The 18,917-nt window shown below is 41.9% G+C and overlaps 1 protein-coding gene across 1 annotated transcript in view; it reads right to left on the bottom strand.

Annotated features, from left to right (window-relative positions):
- Positions 1–14,958: 14,958 nt before the first annotated feature.
- Positions 14,959–18,917, bottom strand: part of timm21 (translocase of inner mitochondrial membrane 21) — a 53,791-nt gene continuing 49,832 nt past the window's right edge. The window contains exons 5-6 of the mRNA XM_072274138.1: positions 16,443–16,545; positions 14,959–15,371 (exon numbers count right to left, since the gene is read on the bottom strand). Of these exons, the coding sequence (XP_072130239.1) occupies positions 15,279–15,371; positions 16,443–16,545 (196 nt within the window). The 3' untranslated portion in view covers positions 14,959–15,278. The remainder of the gene's footprint in view (positions 15,372–16,442; positions 16,546–18,917) is intronic.

The raw sequence follows: 18,917 nt of genomic DNA, 5'->3' as shown, positions 1-18,917 counted from the left end.
CTTTAGGCCTGAATGGGACGATTTAAAACTTACTATGGTGTGGATGTCTATATAGTAGTTGTATTATTGTAGTATACTGTGTGTATATATTAGTGACTTAGATGAGCGAATTAAATGCAGCATCTCCAAGTTTGCGGATGACACGAAGCTGGGCGGCAGTGTTAGCTGTGAGGAGGATGCTAAGAGGATGCAGGATAGGTTAGGTGAGTGGGCAAATTCATGGCAGATGAAATTTAATGTGGATAAATGTGAGGTTATCCACTTTGGTGGCAAAAACAGGAAAACAGATTATTATCTGAATGGTGGCCGATTAGGAAAAGGGGAGGTGCAACGTGACCTGGGTGTCATTATACACCAGTCATTGAAAGTGGGCATGCAGGTACAGCAGGCGGTGAAAAAAGCGAATGGTATGCTGGCCTTCATAGCGAGAGGATTCGAGTACAGGAGCAGGGAGGTACTACTGCAGTTGTACAAGGCCTTGGTGAGACCACACCTGGAGTATTGTGTGCAGTTTTGGTCCCCTAATCTGAGGAAAGACATTCTTGCCATAGAGGGAGTACAAAGAAGGTTCACCAAATTGATTCCTGGGATGGCAGGACTTTCATATGATGAAAGACCGGATCGGCTAGGCTTATACTCGTTGGAATTTAGAAGATTGAGGGGCGATCTTATTGAAACGTATAAAATCCTAAAGGGATTGAACAGGCTAGATGCAGGAAAATTGTTCCCGATGTTGGGGAAGTCCAGAACGAGGGGTCACAGTTTGAGGATAGAGGGGAAGCCTCTTAGGACCGAGATTAGGAAAAACTTCTTCACACAGAGGGTGGTGAATCTGTGGAATTCTCTGCCACGGGAAACAGTTGAGGCCAGTTCATTGGCTATATTTAAGAGGGAGTTAGATATGGCCCTTGTGGCTAAAGGGATCAGTGGGTATGGAGAGAAGGCAGGCACAGGGTTCTGAGTTGGATGATCAGCCATGATCATACTGAATGGCGGTGCAGGCTCAAAGGGCCGAATGGCCTACTCCTGCACCTATTTTCTATGTTTCTTTGTTTTTATGTATAACATGACTAGACAGCAATGCATTGCATATTTACGTTGAGTTGGAGTTTGTAACTAAGCAGGGAGGTGTGTTGCATATTTGTAAATATATTGTTTGATTAAGCATGCTCTGTTTATTTACATAATTCATTATGGGTTATATGTAAGAAGTATGTAAATGGCACATGTTATGATGCCACCATGTCATATGTCAGCACCTCAGTAAAGTAAGATTTTCCTGGATCCTGAGATGTTTTCTCGATTAGTTTTGGAGTTACAAAACGGAACACTACTGCACTCCTCAGTGCCCTACCGCTCACTGTGTAAATCTTACTCTGGTTGCCCTCCCAAAGTGCAACACCTTATACTTGTCTGCATTAAATTCTTTCTGTCATTTTTCAGCTCATTTTTCCAGCTGGTCTAGATCCTGCGGCAAACCTTGATGCCTTCCTCACTGTCCACTAAGCTCCCAATCTTGATGTCATCCACAAATTTCCTGTTCCAGTTTAGTACAATATTGTCCAGACAGTTGATACAGATGACAAACAACAACTGATCCAGCACTGATCACTGCAGCACACCACAAGTCACAGGCCTCCAAAGAGGCAACCATCTACTACCACTCTCTGGCTTCTCTCATGAAGCCAATGTCTCATCTAATTTACTACCTCATCTTGAACGCCAAGTGACTGAACATTCTTGACCAACCTCCCATGCGGGATCTTGTCAAATGCCTTGCTAAAGTCCATGTAGACAACATCCACTGCCATGCCTTCATCATATTCCTGGGTAACTTTCTCAAAAACTATAAGATCCCTTATCAGTCCCTGTCTATCCAAATGCAATTATATATCCAGTCCCTTGGAATACTTTCCAATAACTTCTGCATTACTTAAGTTAGGCTCCCCAGGCTATAATTTCCTGATTTATTCTTAGGCTTTTCTTTAAAAAACGGAACAACATTAGCTATCCTCCAATCTTCCAAGCATCTCACTTATTCCTAAGGATGTTTTAAATATCTCTGTTAGGGCCCCCGCAATTTCTGCACTAGTCTCCCACTAGGTTGCAGGGAAAACTTGTCAGGTCCTGGAGAATTATCTACCTAATTTCCCTCAAGACAACAAATACCTCCTCCTCTGTCATCTGTATGTGGTCCATAACCTCACTGCTGTCTTGTCTCACCTTGGACTCTGTGTCCATCTCCCAAATAAATACATATGTAAAAAATCTATTTAAGATCTCTCCCATCTTTCGACTCCACACATCGATGACCATTGTGATCTTTAAAAGGACCAATTTTGTGCCTTGCTATCCTTCTGCTTTTAATATATCTGTTGAATTGTTTGAATTCTCCTTCACCTTGTCTACTAGAGCAAACACATGCCTTCTTTTAGGCCTCCTGATTTCCTTCTTAAGTGTTCTCTTGCATTTGTTATACTCCTCAATACCTCATTAATTCCTATCTGCCTATACCTGCTATGCACCTCCTTCTTTTGCTTAACCAGGACCTCAACATCTCTCAAAAACCATGGTTCCTTAAACATGTATTACTTGCCTTTTTTTCTAAGAGGAACAGAGTTGTATTTTAACAGAATTACTGTACACTCAGTGGCCATTTTATTAGGTACCTCCTGATCTAATAAAGTGGTCACTGTGAATGTTTGTGATCTTTTGCTGCTGTAGTCCAACCACAGCATGGTTTCAAGCATGATTACTTGAGTTACTGCCATCTTCCCGTCAGCTGTAACCAGTCTGCAAATTCTCCTCTGACCTCTGTCACTAACAAGGCGTTTTCACTCACAGAACTGCCACTCACTTGATGTTTATTGTTTTTTGCACCATTCTTAGTAAGCGCTAGAGACTGCTGTGCATGAAAATCCCAGGTGATCAGCTTTTTCTGAGATACTCAAACAATCCCATCTAGAACCAACAATCATTCCATGGTCAAAGTCACTTAGATCATATTTCTTCCCCGTTCTGATATTTAGTCTGAACAACAAATTAACCTTTTGACCATGTCTACATGCTTTATGCATTGAGTTGCTGCATCATGATTGGCTGATTTGATATTTGCGTTAGCGAGCTGGTGTACAGGTGTACCCAATAAAGTAGTCACTGGATGTAATACTGCAGAGTTCAGACAGTTCTAAATGCTGAAATAAAATGTGAACCGGCAGTTTGTGATTCTACAGTGTTCAGAATTCCCAGAAATTGTTTGCTTCAAGGCTTTTGCATATTTGAACTCTAACCTAAAGCTCTCATATTTGATTCCTTCATTTCAAGTTAAGTGGGGAACAAAGCAACTGTGACACTTAACCTGATGTAGGGAGACTCAGCAAGTGACCATTTAAGACCACAAGGAGTCCAGATCCCTGATGCTCCTGTGACGAATTACTGATGGCATCTTACTGATACCTGTATTCAGGTGAATTATTCAAAATGTGGAAATCACTGTTGCCCAGGTTACCATGAATGAATGCTTGTGGTTTCATTGAGGATCTAGGATCAGGGATCAACTTTACTCACCACAAACACTCAGTGGCCACTTTATCAGGTATACCTGTGCACCTGCTCATTAATGCAAGTATCTAATCAGCCAATCATGTGGCAGCAACTCAATGCATAAAAACATGCAGACATGGTCAACTGGCTCAGTTGGTGTTCAGGATCAAATTGATTCTACTATTTTGTCCTTTATTTGGAATAATAAAAAACCAAGAGTTAATAAGTGTCATTTACAAAAATCCAAGTGATTTTGACTGTGGAATAGTTGTTGTTACCAGACATGCAACAAAAATCATTCAACAGTTATAAAGAATAAGGAATTATATAAAATATAAAGTGAGAGTTGAACTATGGATATGGAATAAAATTTGCATAAATACATAAATACCAGCATATATTTACAATGGAAGCAGCATTATAAAAAGTGGTTTTAAGTGTCTACAGTGCAGAGATGGGGTAATGGACAGGGCTTACTAAAAGATGATTGATCAGATTAACATTGACTCTTTATTCCTTTCCACAGATGCTGCCTGACCAGCTGAGTCCTTCCAGCATTTAGTACGTGTTACTCTGGATTTGCTGCCCAGGAGAAGGAATGTTTAAGATGGCGTGAAGATTTTGTTTTAATAGCCCTACAGTGCTCTCCAGAAGGAAGCTTTTGGATATAGCAGTTTCATTAACATTTAACCACAGAAATCAAAGCAACATCCCCTTTCTGAGATGCACTGGGTCAGATGAGGACTACCGAGAGTTTACTCCAGCCGCAGCACCACTCGCACTCCTTTGTATTCGACCCATTTAAGGTAAAGGCCAACATTCCATTATCTTCTAAAGTTATTTATTGTACCTGTCTACCAGCTTTTAGTGATTTATGTACTTGGACGGCTAAAGTTTCTGCTCATCCGCAGTTCCTAGCTTCATGCTATTAAAAAGAATTGTTTGATTTATCTTTCGTAGGTCAAAAGTGGATGATCTCAGATTTTTTTTACATTGCACTCCATCTGCCATATTATTTCCCAGTCATCTATCAATGTCCTTTTACAACCTTGTGCTCTTGCTACACTATTTACTGGACCACCTAATTTAATATCATCACCAAACCTAGATAAAGGTCTCTGTCTGTAAACATACTGAGCTTCCACTATAGATTCTTAGTACATACCGAATACCTTGAGTGCAAACGTATTGTTCCTTCTATTTGTCCCTAACCTCCACCCAATCCCCTGTGTGAGCATGGTAGCATAGTGATTAGCACAGTGCTTTACAGTGCCAGTGTAATGCGCTGAAAGGCTTTACTGCTAAAGTAATGGCCTCTCTGTAAGGTTTCACTGCTAATATAATGATTTCCCTGTAGCAGCAATGTTTGGGTCATGACGAGAGATAACGGGGGCTTTGGAATGTATGCTAGCCAATGAGTGGGATGTTGTTCCTTCCTGTGGGTCTGGGAGCAGGGATTTTGCGGTCTTTTGCTGGGGAGAGCTGAGGGGAGTAGACGTGAACGGAGAGAGTTGGTAGACCGCCAGACGGAGTGGACTTGGAGCTGGGATCCGAGGGTCGGCTACGCTCGGAGGAGGTCAACGGGGAGCAAATGAGCGGAACCGTGAGCTCCAATGTTGCACATTAGACCATTCTTGAGAATGGGCCCTTTTCTTATTCTGTTTCTTTACTAACCATATAGTCAAATTAAGAATTATAAAGCTCAATCATTTAATCGTGTATTGTGTACTGTTCGTTATTTCGTGGTACTGATTTGTAACAGAGGACACATCACACAGCATCCACCCGAACAAGATTTCTTAAATTTGGCTGGGTTGAGGGCTGTCTTCCCCTACATTAAGCGGCTAGCCTAATCGAGAGTTACACCAGCTGTAAGATTGGGGCTCAGTTTCCGCCACTGTCTGTAAGAAGTTTGTACTTTATCCCCGTGACTGCGTGGGTTGCCTCTGAGCACTCAGATTTCCTCCCAAAGGAGTACATTTAGGGTTAGTAAGTTGTGGACATTCTATGTTGGCACTGGAAGTGTGGTGACATTTTGGGGCTGCCACTAACTCAATCCTTGCTGATTTCAACTGATGCAAATGATGCTTTTCACTGTATGTTTCTATAAGACCACTGGAGAAGAATTAGGCCATTTGGCCTATAGAGCCTCCTCCACCATTTCTTCATAGCAGATCCATTTTCCCTCTCAGTCCCAATCCGCTCCCTTCTCCCCTTATCCCTCTTGCCCTAACTAATCAATCTCTGCCTTAAATATACCTGATCGCTTGGCCTCCACAAAAATTCTATAGATTCCCTACTCTGGCTAAAGAAATTCCTTCTCATCTCCGTTCTAAAAGAATGCCTCTCTATTCTGAGGCTGTGTCCTGTGATCTTAAGACTCCCCTATCCTAGGAAACATCCTCTTCACATCCACTCTATCAAGGTCTTTCAACAGTCAATAGGTTTCAATAATGTCACCCTTCATTCTTGAATTCCAGTGAGTGGAGGCCCAGAGCCATTAAACACTCTCCATATGACAAGCCTTTCAATGCCAGAATCATTTTCATTAACCTCCTTTGAACCCCCTCCAATATCAACAGATCCTTTCTTAGATAATGGGTCCAAAACCACTCGTAGTACTCCAGGTGAGGCCTCACCAGTGCCTTATAAAGCCTTAACATTACATCCTTGCCTTTATATTCTAGCCCTCTCAAAATGAATGCTAACATTGCATTTGCCTTCCTTACCACTGACTCAGTCTGCAAATTAACTTTTAAGGAATCCTACATGAGGACTCCCAAGTCCCTTCGCACCACAGTTTTTTTGAATTTTCTCTCCATTTATAAAATAGTCTACAGTTTTATTTCTTCTGCCAAAGTCCATCACTCTATATTCCATCTGCCACTTCTCTGTCTAGTCTCCTAATCTAAGTCCTTCTGTAGCCTCTTTACTTCTTCAAAACTACCTGACCCTCCACCTATCTTTATATTGTCCTCAAACTTGGCCACAAAGCCATGAATTCTGTCATCCAAATATAACGTATAGCGTAAAAATATGGGTCTCAACACAGGCCCCTGTGGAACACCACTAGTCACTAGCAGCCAACCGGAAAAGGCTCCCTTTATTCTCCTGCCAATCAGCCAATGATTTGTCCATACTGGTATTTTCCCTGTAATACCATGGGCTCTTAACTTGTTGAGCAGCCTCATGTGTGGCATCTTGAAAGTTTCAAGCATACAACATGAACTCAAGAAATACAGCTACGATCTGCACAAGGTCATCAAGGCAGCAAAACAACAATACATACAAGATTCAGAGTCAACTTTCTACCAACAACACTTGCAGCTTATGGCAAGGTCTGCACACCATCGCAGAATTCAAAGCTAAGCGCAGTGGAGTTTACAACTTTGCTGCTTCTCTCCCAGAGGAGCTAAATCTTCTTTACGCTCAATTCAATGTTGCCAACACTGAGCCCCTGAGGAGACCTGCAGATGATGAAACCAGCAGCTTGGTCATCTCTGAGGCCAAAGTACGCAGGTGATTCCAACGGGAGGACAGTCGCAGGCTGTGGGACCAGACGGCAGGGCGAGTACTCAGAATGTGCGTGGCACAACTGGCTGGCATATTTACAGACATTTTGAATCTCTCCTTCTCCCAGTGTAGAGTGTTCCCCTGCTTCAAAACATCCACCATTGTTCCTGTACCTAAAAAGACCAAGGTAACGTGTCTGAAAGACTGGCGTCCTGTCGCACTCACCTCAATAATAAGAAAATACTTCAAGAGGCTGGTAAAGGACTACATCTTCAGCTTGCTACCACCCACACTGGACCCCCTACAATTTGCCTACCGACACAACCGATGGACAGATGACACAATAGACACAGCTCTACTCCCCATTTTTACACATCTGGAGAAGAATGATACTTATGTGAGAATGATGTTCTTGGACTACAGTTCAGCATTCAACACCATAATTCCCTTCAGGCTTGACAAGAAGCTCAGAGACCTCGGCCTTCACCCTGTCTTGCGCAGCTGGATCCTGGACTTCCTGTCAGATCACCAGCAGGTGGTAAGAGTGGGCTCCCTCACCTCTGCCTCTCTGACCCTCAACACAGGTGTCCCTCAGGGCTGTGTACTATGTCCCCTCCTTTACTTTCTGTATACCCATGACAGTGTAGCCACCCAGAGCTCCAATCTGCTAATTAAATTTGCTGACAACACTACACTGATTGGCCTAATATCAAATAATAATGAGGCAGCCTACAGAGAAGAAGTCATCACCCTGACACGGTAGTGTCAAGAAAACGACCTCTCCCTCAATGTCAGAAAAACAAAGGAGCTAGTTGGGGATTACAGGAGGAATGGAGACAGGCTAACCCCATATACATCAATGGATCTGGGATTGAGAGGGTGAACAACTTTAAGTTTCTCGGCATAAACATCATCGAGAATCTCACGTGGTCTGTACATATCGGCTGTGTGGTGAAAAAGGCACCTCTTTCACCTCAGACGGTTGAAGAAGTTTGGTGTGGCCCTCAGATTCAAAAATCTTTCTATAGGGGTATGAATGAGAGCATCTTGACTGGCTGCATCACTCCCTGGTATGGGAACTGTACATCCCTCAATCACAGTACTCCGCAGAGGATGGTGCGGAGAGCCCAGTGCATCTATAGATGTGAACTTCCCACTATTCAGGACATTTACATAGATAGATGTGTGAAAAGGGCCCGAAGGATCATTGGAGACCTGAGTCACCTCAACCACAAACTGTTTCAGCCGCCTCCATCTGGGAAACGGTACCGCAGCATAAAAGCCAGGACCAACAGGCTCCGGGACAGCTTCTTCCACCAGCCCATCAGACTCGTTAATTCATGCTGATACAATCATATTTCTACGTTATATTGACTATCCTGTTGCACATAATATTTGTTATAAATTACTATAATTGTACATTGCACATTTAGACTGAGATGTAATGTAAAGATTTTTACTCCTCATGTATATGAAGGATGTAAGTAATAAAGTCAATTCAATTGAACAATCAATTCACTGATTCTCCTTTGTCGACCCTGCTTGTTATTTCTTCAAAGAATTCCAACAGGTTTGTCAGGCAAGATTTTCCCCTAAGGTAACCATGCTGTTTATGGCCTGTTTAATCATGTGCCTCCAAGTACCCCAAAACCACATCCTTAACAATCAACTGCAAGATCTTCGCAACCACTGAAGTCAGACTAACTGGCCTATAATTTCCTTTCTTCTGCCTCTCTCCCTTCTTGAAGACTGGAGTGACATTTGGAATTTTCCAGTCTTCAGGAACCATGCCAGAACCAATTGATTCTTGAAAGATCATTACCAAAGCCTCCACAATCTTTTCAGCCACCTCTTTCAGAACCCTGGAGCGTACACCATCTGGTCAAGTTGACTTATCTGCCCTCAGACTTTTCAGTTTTGACATACATGTGCCAAATAAAGCTACTCTCTAATAAGTTCCTTCCTGATTACTTCTCCATTGCAAAAAGGGGCCAGGTTGTCCCGCATCTACTCTTGCTTCCTTGAGGTTAAAAGAAAATTTTTAAAAACTGCCCAGCCTAGGAACTTGAAGTAAATAGAATATGCTGGAAACACTCAGCAGGCCAAGCAGCAGTGACAACAAGAAAAACAGTTAATATTTCAGGAAACGGATCCTTCATCGGAACTACGTAACAAAGAAAAACAAGTTAGTCTACAAAAAAAGAAAAGATGGGGGGAGAAATTCCTTCATCACCTTCTCTGCTACTGAGAAACAACTTGTCTGTTTCCTTCCCAGTTCTGACAAAGGCTCCATGAATTGAAACATTATCTATTTTGAACCCTATCAGATCGATTGTGGTAAATGATTCGACCTCCAGTGCCGTTGTGAGTTTGCAGCTCCCGCACTGTAAGTTGTCCAGCATGGCTGACATGCCTCGGTAAAAACGTTTCACCCTACTACTTCATTGCTGTTTTTGCTCCAGGCGTATGTAACATATTTTCTCTTTCCACTGATGCTACCTGGGCTTCTGGCATTGTCTGTTTTTATCCCTGTGGTTAATATAAGGTTATATACATTATGTCCGACAGTTTAGTTAACTGTTGTGTGAAATCAACCCAAGGTGTCCAGTCCGCTTCTCCACAGGTTTCTGCCACCTGGAGTGATCCAACAGAAGGAAGGCACACCATGATTCGTGGTGATCGGGCCCCGATTAAGAAAAGTAATTTTATGTTACACCTTGGCCATCACGTGACTTCAGTCCTTGCTCAGTTCTTTTTCAGTTTATCCTTTAATAAGCATTTAATTCACAGCACTACTTATGTACACAGTAACTTCTCCAGCTGCAATGTTGACGTTGTAAAGCTTTGTGCTAACCTTATCGTTGATGGGTTCATTACTGCTGAAGCCGTGGAGTTCCTCTGGCAGTTTACATTTTTTTGCTCCAAACTTCACCATCTGTAGTCTTTTACATGCTTACAATTCGTCCTGAAACCTTTGATCCTTTGGAACATAACATTACCCTAGAACCAACTCTCTGAGGATTTGATGATGAATTCAAGGCCCAGTTGAACAGCTTAATATGTAAAACAGGCTTACAATAGAAGATAAGAGATCAAATCGGCTTTGTCTGTCACATATATATTGAAGCACACAGTGAAATGTATTTTTTGTGCCAATCAGAGGATGTGCTGTCTGACCTGTCATGAGCCCTGCAGGCCAGTGCACCTGGATTTGTTAATTGCTGCCTTATCTAGCGTTGTTAAGCCCTTGTGCTGTCTCTTTAACCTTGTCAAGTTTATTGTGACTGGATCGGGTTTTCCGCGTACTGTGATTATTTAAAGTGGGTTCCCAATTAATGCTTATTGCAGGGTCCTTGTATTTCAAGAATGATTGGTCTTGTTCTATCACTTGGTCAAGGCACCCATGTTCAGTTGGAATTCCTATGCATAAACTCCTGTCTCTGTCTCAATATGGGGGTCTGTCGTTCCTCTGCATCTGGATTCAGTAGTTTTTCAGCGTACACCGTGACAGGAGGCAGCCTCCAAATGTTGCTGGGTTTCCAGCTCCAACATAGCATGCCAACAACTTTCTAAGCCTTACCTGTACATCTTTGGAGTGTGGGAGGAAACCAGAGCAATGGGGGGAACCCATGGGGAAAATGTACAATCTCCTTCCAGACAGCGGTGGAAATTGAACCCTGATTGATTTTACAGCTGGCACTGTAAAACACTGTGCTGACCACTATGCTACCGTGGTGCCGTAAGGTGATAGATTGCCAGTATCCCTGGGTGGGCTTGAACCATCAACCTTTGGTAAACAGCCTTACTGATGAATGATAAATGTGGTAGTGAGGGAACGCCCCCTCATTGAAGTTTTATCTTTTTGTTTTGTCTGGGTCCTATACACTGCACTATTGATGTTTTCACTTTTGTGCAGAACTTAAAATATGATCAAAGCAGCACTCACAAAATGCTGGAGGAACTCAGCAGGCCAGGCAGCATCTATGGAGAGGAGTGAATGATCGATGTTTTTGGGCTGAGACCCTTCATTGAGACTGCTTTCTCAAGCAATTATACAAGAACTAATGGCCTTATTATAGCCAAGAAATAATGCTGCCCTAGTGAACACTTATTCTTCTACAAACTAAATTAAATTTGATATTCATTTATATAATTGTAGTTTGAGGCATCTTGCTACACTCACTTGTTGTAAACTACTCAGGTCATGGACGGATCTCTATAACAAGTTCTTTTTACCAGTGATTCACATTAACTGAGATGAAAGCAGATTAAAGTATTGTACCTAATTAACACTTTGTAATGCTGTACCTTGCTAACAAATGGTTTATAAGAATATTACACTGCTGTGTTGTGCGAGTTGCCATAGGATGCCACGGTAGCATAGCGGGCAGAGAGACGCTATTACAGCCTGGGGCACTCCAGAGTTTGGAGTTCAATTCTGGCACCAGCTGTAACGAGCCTGTACGTCCTCCCCGTGAACCGTGTGGGATTCCTCCAGGAACTCTGGCTTCTTCCCACAGTCCGAAGACCTACTGGTTGGGAGGTTATTTGGTCATTGTAGATTGTCCTGTCATTAGGCAGGTGTTAACTAGGTGAGTTGCTTGGAGTTGCAACTCATTCGTATCTCTAAATAAATAAATAAATTCAAAATTTCTCTTTACTTAAGCTTTCATCAGATTACAATATAGGTCAGATATATGTTTTATATAACCTCAAACTACAAAAATACATGACAATCTAATTTAAATTAATTAGTTGATGGTAATATAGTAAGTAAAGACCAACTTGCATGCAGCAGGCTTTCAGAAAAGCAACGTGATGACTTTTTCTGACGTAGAGTCTAATGTATACAAACGTATTTTAACCAGAGCACAGGGCCATGTTGGAAATAATGCCTGAGGATCTTTTGAATTAGGGTAAATGATTTGAGTTTAATACCTCATCTAAAAGGTAGTACTCTGTAATACTACATTATGTTTGGAGGAGAGACGGCGGCACGACGCAGTGCGCACGGCCGCTCCGAAAGATATCTGTATTTGTTAAGTAGGGTACTATGCACAATCCTGATTTGATGCAGACAGATGTTGAGAAGCACGGAGGAACATCTGGAGAAACTTCTGAAATGCCCACTTCACTGCTGCTGCTACTGTGCGATCGAGAATCTCCGGAGGGGAAGGCCCCAAATCCTCGGGTTTGCCTACTGCTTGGCGGCTGGGGCCGAGGTCGAAGTGCTCGACAGAGATGGTGCTCAGTGTCGGAGCGCTGGTCAGAGGCTCGAAGTTTTCGGACTCAAGAGTCGGCTGTGGTCAGGTGCTTCCAGGGTGCTGCATCGGCAAGCTTGCGGCGCTGGAGGTTCATGGTAGGGAGAGTTTTTCTTCCTTCTACTGTCTGCGTGAGATGATGGGACTTTCGAGAGACTTTGAGACATTTTTTTACCGTGCCCATGGTCTGTTCTTTATCAAATTACGGTATTGCTTTGCACTGTTGTAACTATATGTTATAATTATGTGGTTTTTGTCAGTTTTTCAGTCTTGGTCTGTCTTGTGTTTCTGTGATATCATAATGGAGGAACATTGTATCATTTCTTAATGCATGCATTACTAAATGACAATAAAAGAGGACTGCGTGTCCTCATAATCTGATCTAATATGAATATTGGCTTAGCTTAGGTCTTTGGAGCAGCTCTTAAACCCATGATAGAACACAGGACAGTACCACTCAGGAACAGGTTCTTCAGCTCATGACGTGCTGAACTAATTAAACTAGCAATGAAATGTCCAGCAAATCCCTTCTGCCTACATAATGTTTGTATTCTGGCAGAGTATTACAGGCACCCTGTAGAAAACAAGCCACGTTTGTCCAACTTCTTCTTGTAGCACATGTCCTCTAATTCAGGCAGTGTCCTGGTAAACTTCTCCAAAGCCTTGGCATCCTTTCTATAATGGGGAAATCAGAACTGAGTACAGAACTCCAAGTGGCACCTAACAAGAGCTGTATAAAGCTTAAACGTAACATTACAACCCTTGAACTCAGTGCCTCGTATGCCATGCTCCTTCCTTCTTGCCCTATCAATATGTGCCAACACCTACAGGATGCTTTGGACTAGGATCCCGAGATCCTCTCTACATCAGCACTGTGAAGGGTCTTGCCATTTTCAGTGTACTATCCCTTTACATTTGATCTCCCAAAGTGCAATACTTCACATTTGGCCAGGTTAAATTCTATCTGCCATTTTTCCACCCATATCGGCAACTGATCTATATTCAGTTGCATCTTTTGGCAATCTTGTGCACTACCTACAACACCACAAACCTTTGCACCATCTGCGAACCTACTAACCAAACATCTACATTAATCACAAACAGCAGAGGAATCCCTGTGGGGCACCACTAGTCAGGGACCTCCAGTTAGAATAAGTCCTGTCAACCACTTCTATGGGCAAGCCAATGCTGAATCCGAACATCCAAGTCACCATGGATCCCAAACTCTTAATCTTCCAGGTGAGAAGACTCCAGCTCAAATGCCTAGTTCATCTCCAGTCATTAGGGTCAATTGTGAGACATAGAGTGCAATGCACTGATGCATTTGACTCAAATGTACATCAATAGAAAGAATTTTGTCTGGACGAATGTCTAACAAAAGGGGCAATTGAGGCACAGATGACACAGCTAAAGTTCATAAATAAATCTGTTGCAAGATAGTCATTCCCTCTCTTCAGTTATTTTATCAAGAAGGATATAGATTAAGGTGCTTCACTTTATCCACGATCCACTTCTATGAGATATTGTGCCTCAATTCTTCCAGCATGCACCATGAAAACTCCTGAACCAGTTCAAAGACTCTATTCTACATTCTCAGGACAGGTATTTATATGGTTTGTATATCAGTGGCATCCTTCTCTCCTCAAGGTCAGTCAGTCTTTGAAGGGGGCTCAGGCTTTAATAAGTCTAGAGGTCTATTTCTTATTACTTAAACTTCGGTGATCTACTGAGATCAATAGGCAAGAGTTTTTAAAACTTCATTTTGATTTATTTCTTGGTTTTTTAACCAAAAACATAATAATTCAATTAGTATTTGCTATGGAGCAACAAAATGCAATTCGCATTGCCAGCAGACCACAACTCGCTGGTAAAATTCTGCTATTAAATGTGATTGCAGGAAGTGCCAAGATTGGCTGATTCACCTCAGGGAGGATGGGAAAGGGTAAGAGGTTGAAAAAGGATATGAACTCCTACAGGCTTGCGTTGGTAGAGGCTTCAAACTACATTCAGTGGCCACTTTGTTAGGTATAACTTACTTCTTTAATGTTAATATCTATAATCAGCTAATCTTGTGACAGCGACTCATTGTGACAGCGCCTCCAGCGATCATGGAGCCATGGTCAAGAAATTCAGTTGTTCTTCAGACCAATCATCAGAATGGGCAAGAAATGTGATCCATGTGACTTTGGCTGTGGAACAATTGTTGGTGCCAGATGGAGTGATTTGAGTATCTCAAAAACTGCTGATCTTCTGGGATTTTCACACACAAGTCTCGAGAGTTTACAGAGAATGGTGCAAAAAACAAAAAAAAAAAAAAATCCAGTGAACAGCAGTTCTGTTAATGAAAGAGGTCAGAGGAGAATGTCTGGACTGGTTCAAACTGACAGGAAGGCAACAACAACTCAAATAACCACACATTACAACAGTGGTGTCCAGAAGAACATCGCTGAACACACACGTCGAACCTTAAAGTGTGAGATACAGTAGCGGAAGACCACAAACATACACTCAGTGTTATTTTATTAAGCACAGGAGGTATCTAATAAAGTGGCCACGGTGTGTAGATTGGTTGTATTCAGCTGAGTGAACAGTGCAAGTCTCGGACAGCTGAAGCACAAAGGTAGAACACAATTTAGTGCAACAGTCACAAAATACTTTATTTATAAAGTTACTTCATTTTACATACATGATTCGATTTGCTTTGCTCAAAAGGGCCAACAATTGGTCCCTTAAAATAAAAAGAATACATTAATTAACAGACTGTCTATATACCAAACGTTTACAGTAATTATGTTTCAGATTCTGAATCTGACCTTCTCACAAATAAATTGCATTGACAGTCTCTGAGAAAAGATTAATTTTCCAAATTATTTCTTATTCACAGGCTTTCTTTAATTTATTAAAGCATGAAAGGATCTCCGGCTTTCTCCCAGCATATCAAAAAATACACATTCATGACGTTCAGCGGTTGTCTTCAACAATAATGGTTCTTTTAGGATAGGTGTCAAAGTCCACAAATATGTAACGAAAGTCATACTTTCCACTTTCTGGGTTCTGAAATAAAGAGCATAAGACATTTTGATTCATTATCAACGTGAATTTAGTTTTCTCTCATCCATTGTAACAAGGCATGGAAAACAAATGGCCCTAAGGTGATGCTTAATGCTTCTGGAATCGGTTACATCTTCTCTCAACAGCTAAAACAAGGTGAAAGACTCTGGGAATTTATTTTAAAAGTGGTGCATCCTGTTGGATTGGAAACTTGATGGGCTTTTGTTCTGGCAAGATGCAGTCAGCGTTACTGCAAGTTTCGGGGGGGAATGAATATGGAAACATTCTGTGGCCAAGACTCCTAAATGACTGCAGGCCTGTATGTGAAATATCGATGTTCCAGGGCATTTAATTCTAAATACATGTTTTAATTTTATGTGTGATTGGCAAAGGTGCAGATTTCAGTACTAAATATTTTAGTGAACAAGTGAAATTTACTTTTAACAGTGGATAATGTATAAAGAACTTTTAAAAAATATTTTAATAGTGTAGTTTTATTCATTTATTTATTATTGAGATACACCGTGGAATAGGTCCTTCTGGAACTTCGAGCCACACTGCCCAGCAATCCTCCAATTTAGTCCTAGCCTAATCATGGGACAATTTACAATGAACAATTAACCTACCAACCAGTATGTCTTTGGGCTGTGGGAGGAAAGCGAAGCACCCGGAGGAAACCCACGCATTCACAGGGAGATTGTACAAAATCCTTACAGGCAGTTGCAGGAATTGAACCTGGGTTGCAGGTACTGTAAAGCGTTGTGTTGCTACGTGTGTTAAACCGTGGTCTAAATTCCCATTCTTCAGTATGCACTGATTTACACCTCTGCTACCAACCTACTTCGAGACCCCCACTAATAACAAACCACACAGCTATCACTCTAGCCTGGATTACCCCAGCAAAGAATTTAGCATGTAGCATTATATTGCCTCCAAATCCACTGAATGAAACTCAGAGGCTGTGGAAAACAAACTCTTAAAAAAAAACCTCACTTTTTTCAGCTTAAAAGAAAGACCTAAGAATTAGCGAAATAGGCTACACAAAGCAGTACAAAAAGCAAAATATTAACTAACCTCCTTTGCATCCAAGTGCACTGTTCCTTTTATTGGCTCAGAGCCTTCAATGTAAAATTTGAGTTGCATATGCTTCACACCATGCTTCACATACTCCATGTGACTGAAATAAAAGAAAAACAGAAATACATCTCAAAGGTTTAAAAAGAACAAACATGGATTTATATTAAAAGAGCTTTTCAGTCAGTGACTATTGAGATATAATGATTTTGATTTGCTGGCACAGCTACTGATTTTTTCTTAATATAAATATTAAGATGCTGAACATCTACTATTGACCAGAATGCTACATCATCTGGGCCATGCTACCTTCTCCCTAGGCAGGAGGTACAGGTGCTTTATTCCTCCACCACCAGGTTCAACAACAGTTAGCTTTCATAAGTCGAGGGACAGAGTTTAAGAGTCACGATGTAATGATGCAGCTCTATAAAGCTCTGGTTAGGCCACACTTGGAGTACTGTGTCCAGTTCTGGTCACCTCACTATAGGAAGGATGTGGAAGCATTGGAAAGGGTACAGAGGAGATTTACCAGGATGCTGCCTGGTTTAGAGAGTATGGATTATGATCAGAGATTAAGGGAGCTAGGGCTTTACTCTTTGGAGAGAAGGAGGATGAGAGAAGACATGATAGAGGTATACAAGATATTAAGAGGAATAGATAGAGTAGACAGCCAGCGCCTCTTCCTCAGGGCACCACTGCTCAATACAAGAGGACATGGTTTTAAGGTAAAGGGTGGGAAGTTCAAGGGGGATATTAGAGGAAGGTTTTTTACTCAGAGAATGGTTGGTACGTGGAACGCACTGCCTGAGTCAGTGGTAGAGGCAGATACACTCATGAAGTTTAAGAGACTACTAGACAGGAATATGGAGGAATTTAAGGTGGGGGGTTATATGGGAGGCAGGGTTTGAGGGTCAGCACAACATCGTGGGCCGAAGGGCCTGTAATGAGCTGTACTATTCTATGTTCTATGTTATTAACCCTACAACCATCAGGTTCCTAAACCGACATGGATAACTTCACTCACCTCAATTCTGAACTGATTCCACAGACTCATTTTCAAAGACAGTACAACTCAAGTTCTCAGTATTACTTATTTATTTTTTTATTTACACGATTTGTCTTTTGCATATTGGATGTCTGTCAGTCTTTATGTAAAGTCCCTCATATACTCTACTGTATTTATTCTCCTGTAAATGGCTGCAGGAAAATGAATCTTAATATAGTGTATGGCGTCATCTACCTACTTTGGATATAAATTCACTTTGAACTTTGAATGGCAGGAAAAATCTGGTGCCTTTGAAAAAGTAAATACTATGGGATCGTTTTCACACTTAGTCAAGAAGGTAAACATCTCATCCAAAGGGCAATGCCTTCTTTATACTGTATTGGTTGAAGTGGTGGTGTGTGATTGGTGTTGCTGCCTCATAACTTCTGGAAGTCATGCTCGATTCTGATCCTTAATGCTGTGTGAAACATGTATGTGTTATCTCCCCAACTCAATAACATGCTAATTGCCGAATAGCTACCAACAGCAACCAATGGCTAATTGCTGCATCCTCTGTTTCACGGAGACATGGCTCAATTCGGACTGGCTGGATATGGCTGTTAGACTCAAGAACTTCTCAATCCACTGGATTGACCGGACTGCTAATTCAAAGAGGGCAAAAGCTGGGGGCATGAGGTTCATGATAAGCTCTTCGTGATGCTCAGACATAGCAGTCTTGTCGTCCTCTTGTTCCCCCAACCTGGGAACATCTCATGATTAAATGCTGTCCATTCTACTTACCAAGAGAGATCTCCTGCGTGATCCTGACCATAAGACACAGGAGCAGAATTAGGCCATTTAGCTCTTTGAGTCTGCTCTGCCATTCTATCATGGCTGATCCCGGATCCCACTCAACCCCATACACTTGCCTTCTCGCCATATCCTTTGAAGCCCTGACCGCTCAGGAAATGATCAACTTATGCCTTAAATATAGGCGCAGACTTGGCCTCCATCACAGTCTGTGGCAGATTTACTACTCTCTGGCAAAAAAAAAAAATCCACCTTACCTCTGTTCTAAAGGGTGCCCCTCAATTTTGAGGCTGTACTCTCTAGTTCTGGATACCCCCACCATCACCACATCCACCCTATCCAGTCCTTTCAACATTCGGTAGGTTTCAATGAGATCCCCCCGCATTCTCCTAAATTCCACTGAGTACAGGTCCAGAGGTGTTATTGCTCCTCATATGTTAACCCCTTCATTCCCGGAATCATCCCTGTGAACCTCCTCTGGATTCTCTCTATTAACAACACATTCCTTCACATATTACCAAAGGCCAATGTTAAGAAAGCACTTCATGTATTCAGTGCCACAATTCATAAACAAAAAACTGCCTACCCTACACCTTTCAAAACTTTGCTGAGGACTTCAATCATGCTTGCTTGAAGAACTCTCTGCCCAATGATTATCTGCAGAACTAGGGGCACTTGAA

This window comes from Mobula birostris, chromosome 1, assembly GCF_030028105.1.
Source record: "Mobula birostris isolate sMobBir1 chromosome 1, sMobBir1.hap1, whole genome shotgun sequence".
Lineage (NCBI taxonomy): Eukaryota > Metazoa > Chordata > Chondrichthyes > Myliobatiformes > Myliobatidae > Mobula > Mobula birostris.
Note: the sequence above shows the minus strand (reverse complement) of the source record. Positions and strands in the feature narration are given on the sequence as shown.